This window comes from Macadamia integrifolia, chromosome 9, assembly GCF_013358625.1.
Source record: "Macadamia integrifolia cultivar HAES 741 chromosome 9, SCU_Mint_v3, whole genome shotgun sequence".
Lineage (NCBI taxonomy): Eukaryota > Viridiplantae > Streptophyta > Magnoliopsida > Proteales > Proteaceae > Macadamia > Macadamia integrifolia.
This window is the reverse complement of record NC_056565.1, coordinates 38630810-38640391: the sequence shown is the minus strand read 5'-3', so window position 1 is coordinate 38640391 and position 9582 is coordinate 38630810. Positions and strand designations below refer to the sequence as shown.

General features: G+C 38.1%; 1 protein-coding gene across 1 annotated transcript; it reads right to left on the bottom strand.

Annotated features, from left to right (window-relative positions):
• Positions 1–1391: 1391 nt before the first annotated feature.
• Positions 1392–2856, bottom strand: LOC122088327 (uncharacterized protein At5g48480). Its single transcript, XM_042657559.1, has 2 exons — positions 2416–2856; positions 1392–1847 (listed from the first exon to the last, which is right to left on the bottom strand). Exons 1-2 carry the CDS (start codon positions 2706–2708, stop codon positions 1640–1642), a joined length of 501 nt encoding a protein of 166 aa, XP_042513493.1. The 5' UTR covers positions 2709–2856; the 3' UTR covers positions 1392–1639.
• Positions 2857–9582: the final 6726 nt, after the last annotated feature.

Here is a 9582-nt window from a genome sequence, read left to right as displayed (position 1 = left end):
CTTGTCTATTTCACTTGATACAGAAAGCAAGAGGGTAATCCGTGGTAATCAATAGATCTTCTTTCTATAATCAAACATGGGAAATGTGTTTTATTGTCCTCCAGTTATGTATTGATGGGAGAAATTTTTTTGGTAAGTACAAAGGCACTATATTTCGGACTGAAGAGCCAAGACATTGGAGAAACATGGAGCAATGAGAAAAAGAAATTGATGTAGTTTTATACAATACAACCATACTGTGGCCTTCCAATATAAAATTCCCCCCACCCCAATTTTTGGACATATCACCACTAATCACTTTTTTCCTCACCTAACAACATGGTTTCAAGTATCGATCTGAGCTTGGCCGTATTAAATCGGTATCAACTGAGATCAATCCCCAATCCAATACCAATCCAAATCAGTTATCCGAATCCTTTTCCAAGTACAATAGGAAAAATAGTACTTTTTTATAAAAATCAGAGGTAAAATAAACCAATACTTACCAATCCCATCCGATCCAGATCAATATCGAATTGCCATGGACAGAGACCAATACCGATACCAATACCAACCCCTAATTCCTTGCCGAACAATCCTCATAATTTGTATAATCCATAAGGCAATAAACAATCTAATTTAAACTTTTTCCTATCCTTCTTTAAAAAGAAAAAAATTTAAAAATTAGCGGAACACAGTTTACAAACGAATCGAATGTGGTCCTCCCCATTTCCCTTGATCATATCAATCAAAATCGATAAAGGCATCATTGGGAAATTCACAACTCACACGATTCACAAGAAACCTCAACGACTCCCGATCGTTGGATAGACCACGTGTATGACATTAGCACAGATGTCGCAAAAAAAACCCAGAATCAGAACCATCACCATAAATAAGTGAAACAGAGCGAAGTAGCCAAATCAAATAGCAACAAAAAAAATCGCAAAACATGATGGAGGCGAGAGCTTCATTGTGGAGACCACTAGATCCCCTAGAAAACGACCCATCATTCCCGCCTAATTGCAACACGCTTACTCATATTGTCTCACCCATCTCTTAAACTACTAAAGAGAAACGATATAGTAATGATACCCATTTAAAAGCCTCCCTTCCTTCCCCGTGTCAGCAACCAACTGGGCTCCCACACCAAAACGTCTAGTCAAAGTCCAGACCCCGAAGGCGTATCACAGAAGACAAGTCTGATTTTAATAAAAGCACTTTAATTATATTAAATATTGCATTAATTATCAGTATTAAATAACTTAAATACTACATTAAATACCTTTTTGAGAATAAGACAAGTGCAATTAAAAACAGTTACAAGTTCATTTCTATATTAACCCAACCAATTAACCATATAACTAAGCATTATCTTGATTGCTTATATGAAGCAGAACAAGGGACCATCATAAACATAAACTACTAAAAATTCTTCCATTCTAATATTCTAATCATTCCAAATTTTCAATTTACATCTCCCATCTGAAGCATATAACAATCCTAGCCTTCCATTGTCTGACAAAATACTTTCCAATTAAAACTATGTCAGAAAAGTTGAAACTTCTTCAGAATGAAGATTACAGAGAAACTAGACAAAAACGAGTGGGAAGGGGCCATTAATCAGTTAAATCGTTCCAAACGGCCGGTCAATCCTTCTTCAAACTGCTTCATCGTTTCCGCAGCCCTCCGCCGGAGCAAAGATCGTCCAAATGTAACCGTAGGGGTCCTTCACCTTCCCGACGCGTCCATCGAAGTAACCGCCCTCGCCCTCCGTTATCTCACCAATGATCGCAGCGCCGGCAGCCACTGCCTTGTTGATTGAGCGGTCAACATCGTCGGTTTCAAGGCAGAACACGGCGGAGCCACTGTAAGATTTTTACCAGCCACGGAAAATAACAAAATCAAGTCCCGAAGAGATCGTGAAGGTGTAAAGCTCAAACAGTACATAGTTAATATGTAAACGACGAAAGAGATTTAGTTCCCACAGTCACACATTACCACTACAGAACAAAACATTTTCGTCCAACATTTTAATAAAATAAGGCACAGTATCAGAAGAAAAGACGCACGAAATAGAGACTATATGAGAGAAAGAGCAGATCAGATGAAATAAACAGCATATATCTTAGAATCTACAAGAGATGAGCTCTTAGAACAAACATGTCTAGAACGAACATTCGGTATAGAAAGAGGTAAAATCGTACATGAAAATAACCAGAGGCAAAAACAGTAAAGTGTAGACACTGTAGAGAATGAAATGAACAAAGAAGATAACAATATCTTGCACAACATTCAGGAAAAGAGAGCAAAATAGAACAGAAGATATGAAAGGAGAAGCCAATAAACAGTATATATAGATGAATCAAGCCATTTCAAGAAGGAAAAGTTGAGAACCATAACAGAATGTCATGAGAGGAGGAAATGAAGGCTTACACAGCATCGGTGTCGTTGGCCTGGTCAGAGACCAAGAAAACAGAGGAACCAATCTTGAGTTCCGCGGAGAGGATGAGAAGGAACTCTTGTTCAGCCTTCCTCTTTGGATGCATAGCTCTCTTCAGTTCATCTGCTCCAAAAGCATCTCTGTAAAACAGAACAGCCTCGTTGGCCTTTGAACCTGGGATCACAAGATGAGGCTTGAGAGCATAGAAGGTCACGGCTTTGGAGCTGCCGTTCTCGACTCCACCGTTCTTCTCAGCATCAACGATTGCAACATTCTCCTGCGCCATTGTTGAAGAAAGCTCGCAAACAAGGAAGAAAAAGTTGCAGAGAAGAACAAAGTAACGAAGAAAGAAAGAAAGAAACAAACAAACAAACTCCAGAAACCCTAACCCTAGGAGAGAGGAAGACAAAGAAAAATCAGTCGAAGAATGAAACGAACGTAGCTGGTAAGGGGTATTTATTGAAGAAGAAAGGAGGGAAAGCGAAATGCGTATACGGAATACGGGATTGCCGATTTAATCCTGAAAACGCCCTCAGCTTTTTACTGAATTTACGACTCCGCCCCTCATTCATTTCCCAAACTGCTTGCTTTTGTCTTTGTGAAATGACAAAACTAACCTTTCACTCGTTTGACCTTCGCACGAGGTTCCATTGTGAACAAACAAGCCCCTGTACCACCAGGGTGCTTCCACAGGGTGATAGTGGGCATGCCAAGACTCGAACCCACAACCAGCTGACTCGAGCGATGATGGGTTGAGGGCATTTTCACCACTAGGCTACCAACCCCATTGATTTCTCTAATATCTGCATATCTGAAAAATGACTTTCTTCAATCGTAAGGCATCCAACGGTTAAGAGGACATAGAGGTGCGCACCTAAGGATATCAATTTAAAATCAACATTAAAATCAGGTGTTTAAAATCAAATTAGATCGAAGTAAATTGGTTTGATTGGTTCACTTTGATTTTAGAAGCTGAAATATTTTTTTGGTTTGATTTGGTTTTGATTTTATTATTAAAACCATTAATCAGATTATCTATATTCAAACTAAATAATAAAACGGATAAAATTATATTTATATATTTTTTATTACAGTTAATGTAAATAATAAATGATATTCTTTTTAATGTTCGTTAAAAGTTTGGTGGATCATGACCCTAACAAAGGAGGGTCTTTTTTGTTAACCAACATGTAAAAACATTGGCGCAAACCTAAAATATGACTTAAACTTAAAATGATATGAATCAAATCAAATAACTTTTATGTGCATCCATGTGTTGGGGTGTGTATCCAGATTCTCCCAACTTTCAAATGCCTTGTTGAATGTCCAACTGACTGGAAAGGATTTGGATCCCCCTCATATATTGTAATCCTAAATCCTAAATCCTATCACATACACGATTCAATATCGTATTAGCTTATGTGTATTGGTATCGTTTGTGGCACCTTATATCATCATCTGATCGATATGGTAGCAATGTAATGGTTACTAATAGTAAAATGTTCTTAAAATTGGTTCCCCCCCCCCCCAAAAATAAGGGAATATCAGTTGATACAGACGTCTGTATCAACCGATCCATAGTGGTGCCGGGATCCAAGATCGTCGAAGGGAAAGTTTTCTCTTGTTTTAATATTAAAAAAAAAAATCTTAGATTTCACTAATTACCTATGGTAATAGTATTTTAAACCAAACCATAAATAAGCTTTATTATTATTAGTATTATTTTTTTTTTTTTTTTAATTTGTCTTGATCCATGAACCATTATGTGGTTTCCATTTTTCTTCCATTTTAATGTTTCTAGTTTAAATCGGTGATTCAACTAGACTGTTCAAATTTCGTTTTGAAATCCTCATCCATATGTTGGGATAAGTTTGAAATTAAATTACTTCTGCCTAATTATTGTTGTTTTATGGTTGTCCTTGTTGGCAACTCGGCCACGTGGCGGTGATGACGTGGCCAGTTTGGGTGACATGGATGAAAATGATGACATGGAAGTGTCCAGTGTCACCGATGAGATAACAGAGCAGTTTGGTATGCATGGAGTGGTTTAATACATCATTAATAGGTGGTACGGGTTTCTGGGTCAAAATTGGCCTATTTATACTCGAGGGCATTTTCGGTAATGGAAATGACATTTTTGAAAGATTGGTTCTTCATGAAAAAGATAGATTGTAATTTACCTAGTCCAGTGCATTTGATTCATCACATTCTGATACCGTATGAAGAAGTTACGGCATTTGTGGCAGTCGAGGGCAGTTTCAGTATTGAAGATGAATTTTTTAAAGGAAGTGTTCTACATGTAACAATACGACAAAAATACAATCTTTCCAACGATTCTGATTTCATCACGTTCCGATTCCGTATGAGAAAGATACGTCATTGGAAAGGTGTAGGGGAATTTTTGTCTTTTTACATGGATGATTCAGATGATTGAGTCTTCTGAAAAGTCGTAGAGCATCCAGTTACAATTCCAACTCACTTCGTTTCATCTCGATCGGATATCGTATGAAAAAGTTATAAGTGTTTCCGTAAAGTCGATTCGAAAATCCAGCAGTTGCTCTCGGTGTTGGGTGGATTTTTTGGAAATTATTTTTGAAATTTAAAGGGCTTTTGTGTAACTTAAAGATTTTGAAGTTCTGAGTTGCAAGGGGTCTTTAAGCACTGAAACATATGGAGGCAGGGGCTTGATTATAATAAAGAGGAGTAAAGGGAAGTGAAATGGATGGCTAAGATTCGACCACGTAGGCTTGATGCCCATCCAAAGGCTGCTGAGATTTTGCACTGACATGGACGAGATAGATGCTTGCGCGTAGAATTTTATTGGTTAGGTGCATAATTCTTGATGCACTGGCGCTACACCTTATCAAGGTATGTTGTGGTGTTTCGCGCGTGTAAGAAGGTATAAAAAAAGATTTCGATCTTAATGATCGCATGAAATCTGATTAAAGCCATCATGGAGGATTCGGATCCGACGATCGATATGCATTTCTCTTTTGTGAGTGGGAGACAAGCTCCCTTAAAATCCGGAAAAGCAACCAATCATAGATTGACAACACTTCCGACGATGTCAGCGCCTACGTCATGATGACGTCATAGAGATTCAAATTTAATGGTTTGGATCTATTGTCCATTGATTTAATCCGACAGCTTAGATTACAAGATCTTTTATATGAGATCTACGGTCAGATTTCGCCCCTGTTGCGCACGCCGCCGGTGTAGCCTACGCCACCCTACGAAGATTCCATTTCAGGCTATCTCATTCCTCCAACTTCAAATGATCATATCTCCCTCATTTTGACTCGGATTTGGGTGAACCAAGTTGCAGCTTCTTTGTTTTTTCAAGCCCTACACCATGAAAGCAAGAAAAATGAGTTTTGAGTGAAAGAAGGCTATGGTTTTGGTAGGAGAATCTTTCCCTCTCTTTGTTGGTCCTTGAATGAACATACATACTTTATGATAAATGTTCTTAGGCCATTAAAGGAGGTAAAAGAGGTGGTTGAAGTGTGTTAATGGTACATTAACTCAAAGCCAAGGAGGAAGAGAAGAAAGCAAGGATGTGTTTGCTTTGAAGAGCAAGAAGCCAAGGAGAGAGAAGGTGTGAGCACCAAACTTGTCAGTATAAGTTTCCAGTCATCCCAGGCAATCGGTTGTGAGATTTTCTAACGTTTGATTTTACATTATATGTATGTACGTATGCTAGGGTTAGTTGTGGATGAATGTATACATGCTAGGTTAGTTGTGGATGAACTGTAAGTATGCTAGCTAGTTGTGAATGTATTTACTAGGCAAGGCTTAACTGTAGGCATTGATATAAGTCCCAATTTACTATAGTATTTATTGTGTGCTTAGTGAGTGCTAAGCACCAGGAGTGGGTGCTCCCGTGTGGTGGGTGCTACACATTGTATCGGCACTATGAGTGTCATCTTAGCTTTTGCTTAAGAAAATTGGGTGTGGGTGCTCCCGACTGTGGGTGCAGTCAAAAGTAGTGTATTGAGTAGGTACGAAGCCTTTACAGGCACTACTCCAGGGATGTAGGTAAATTACCGAACCTTATAAAAACCCTGTGTTGTGGGCGCTTGTTGTTTGCATTTTATATTGAAATGCGTGGAATGTGGAATGAGTGTGCACACTTGGAAGTGCCTATGAGAGGCTGAGTGTGCATACGACTGTGTGCAAACAGGGACAGGTATATCAGGTTTTTCTTGGCCAGACATCGGACAGGTTTTTAGGGATCGAAACTGGACTCACTGATTCACCCCCCCTCTCAATGACTGCCGGGTTACAACGCCTAATTATTTCCACCGACATATACACTCTCTTTTGTTTGATTTTTAAGCAAATTTCAGGGAGTGATTCACCTATCTGTCAGAAGGGGGGAAAAAAAACAAGTTCACCTAATTTAAAAGGAATCGATATGCTGAACACGTTAATAAGCATGTGCTTATATCGAGAGTAAAATGTCAACAAAAAAAAAAACCTCTTTCTGTCACACACACACACACAGAGAAACCCAACCCTTTCCGTAACAACTTTTCCACCTTTGAAATAATAATAGGAAAAATTGTTTGTAATCAAGGTGGTTACAACTCAGATCACATTTACTTATACTTTCTCAAGGTCCCGTTTGTTTGACGAATAAAAAGAGGTGGGAAACTTGTGAGTGTGGATTCTATATATATGTTGTGGATTTGGTTGACAGAAAAAATTAAAGAAAAGGAAATCATGGAATATATTTATGTAATCTTTAGTGGGTCCACTTTTATGAGAAAAAGAGGTAATGAAAGTGAGGTAAAATTTTATGGAAAAGAAAGAAAATACAAGGAGGAGAGAGATAGACACAACTTTTCTAAGAAATAGGAGGAGAAGGAGGAGGAAGTGAATGGGGTGAGAAAAGAGAATTATCACATCAATAGACAACAATTATTGCATTAAATGACCTGTAAGTTTTTCCACCCCTTTTTATCTTTTTTACTTTTCTCAGTCAAACAAATAGGGCCTAAGGATTAAAGTGTCATTTCATTTTGAATAAATAAAAGTTAAAATTCCTATTAAATGGGTATTAAAGTAATTTGGTTGCATTATATTGTAGGAAGTGAAAGTTGCTGTAAACAAGTGGCACATGAACTTGAAGTAACCTTATTACTGGCAAAAAATGACTAGACCTAGGCAAAAGAAGTCGAAAATGGCCGTCACTGGCAAAAGAGGTTGGATTGGGCAATAATCACCGAAATAGGCCAGCAATTAGAAGTGTTTCTAAAACTATTGATTTGATTGGATCTAATTGAAGGAAAATATTAAGGATCAATATGACGGATCAAATAACACAAACAATAGTAACAATATGATAATCAATTAGAAACATACCCAGAGCCATATCTCTTGTTAAAGGATTCTTCAAAGACTCGCTTTTTTCCTTATTGTTAATCTTGTTCTACTCGCTTCTTTATACAACTTATAACAATAGCTACAAATAGATATAATTACTTTTATATTGACCGAGAACAAAGACTAACCATGAAATTTGAGTTTGAGACTCTCACATAAGGTTCAACCACTAATAGACCTATTTGTAGACACCCAATTTTGTCCCCCCCCCCCAGCAATGATGATTTAGAATGTGGACGAGATTTATGCTCACTTTCAAACGAGGATTTGGTGCCTTCGGAAGTGACCTCAACCTTGCCTTAATCATGCCTAACCCTAATCCTCCAAACCATACCAAGTTTGTTATCCGGCATTTGCATGCTATATACTGAAGAATCAATCTAAGATGGTGTGAGAACGACACAAAAATAATTATCAGAATCCCCTCAATTACCAAAAGGGCATGATCCATTCTTCACAAATCTCAAATTTTTTTCTAAACCGAAAATGAGCTTCAATCCCACACCGTTGAATAGTACTCAAAAAGATGACCATTTTACCCCTGGGGTTGGCGGAGCTGCCAAAATGGAATCTTCCTAATTGATAGAGCCACCAATTTTTTATGATATTATCTTTTTACCTCTGTGTGTCAGGGCCGTTAAAATGGTATCTTTTGAGCTAGCGAAGCCACCAACTTGGGCACGATCACTTATAAATAAGGGCCTGTGCACCCTTCCCATGGCATATTCCAATCATAAAGAGATTACTCTCCCATATTTTGGCGAGTCCAAAATTATCTGAAGTTGTGGGCTCCAACTCCGAGGAATCCTCCTTTCTCCTCCCATAACCCACGATTTTTCCAAATTCCTCAAGCTTTTTGCCACCTCAATTTGCATGACAAAATCTCAAAATATTTGAAAAAAAAAATTACTGATAACCTTTAAGAAGTCTTGTGAAGTATTCCCATATTGCTAGAAAGCCTAAAAACCACCCTTTAGATTCTCCATATTCTCTTAGATTTGCCCAAAGATTTGTTGTTATTGAGAAACGTCATAAGAAGACTGAAACCTTAGAAGAAAGAAAGCAGACGATCGAATCCACCTCCACCTGAGTTGGGGGACTATCATCGAAGTTTGTGTTCTGCACCAAAGGGGCCCTCCCCTCTCGACCCGAAATAGGGGTCGAGCTCAAGTATAATCTCTCAACTCAGTATATAAAATATAGACTTTCAATTCATATGCAATAATGTAAATAGTATATAGCCATAACATATCCATGCATATTGTATAGGTTTATTAGGGGAGACTATTCGTTCTTAAGGCATCTAGTAGAAAGAATGGTTCAACCGCAAAGAAAGGGTGCCTAACAACTTCCCATCTCCATAACCTAACATTTTCCCTTATCTATGGACCAGACCAACTTTGAGCCATTTCCATAGAGATTGGAATCACCATCCGAATCTTAGGCCCTATCTTAGGTGTTGGCTCCAAAAATCATGTTTCTCAATCCCCAATATTTGCCAATGATGTTCTATAATAGATTACAATACTCACTAAAAACTCCATGGACAAAAAGCTTCTTCGAAATAGCTCTCCATGCATTTCATCCTGAGAAGGGGGATTATAGCAATGTGGGGCCCACAGGTGACAATGCTTTTAACCTTACACCATTCTATATCTTACATTTTAAGACAGCTAATTAAAACTCATTAACCCATTAAGGAGAACTTCTAATTGGCCTCCATCAAGCCAAGTCTACTAATCAACTCATCCACTAATCTGAAACCATACAATAAC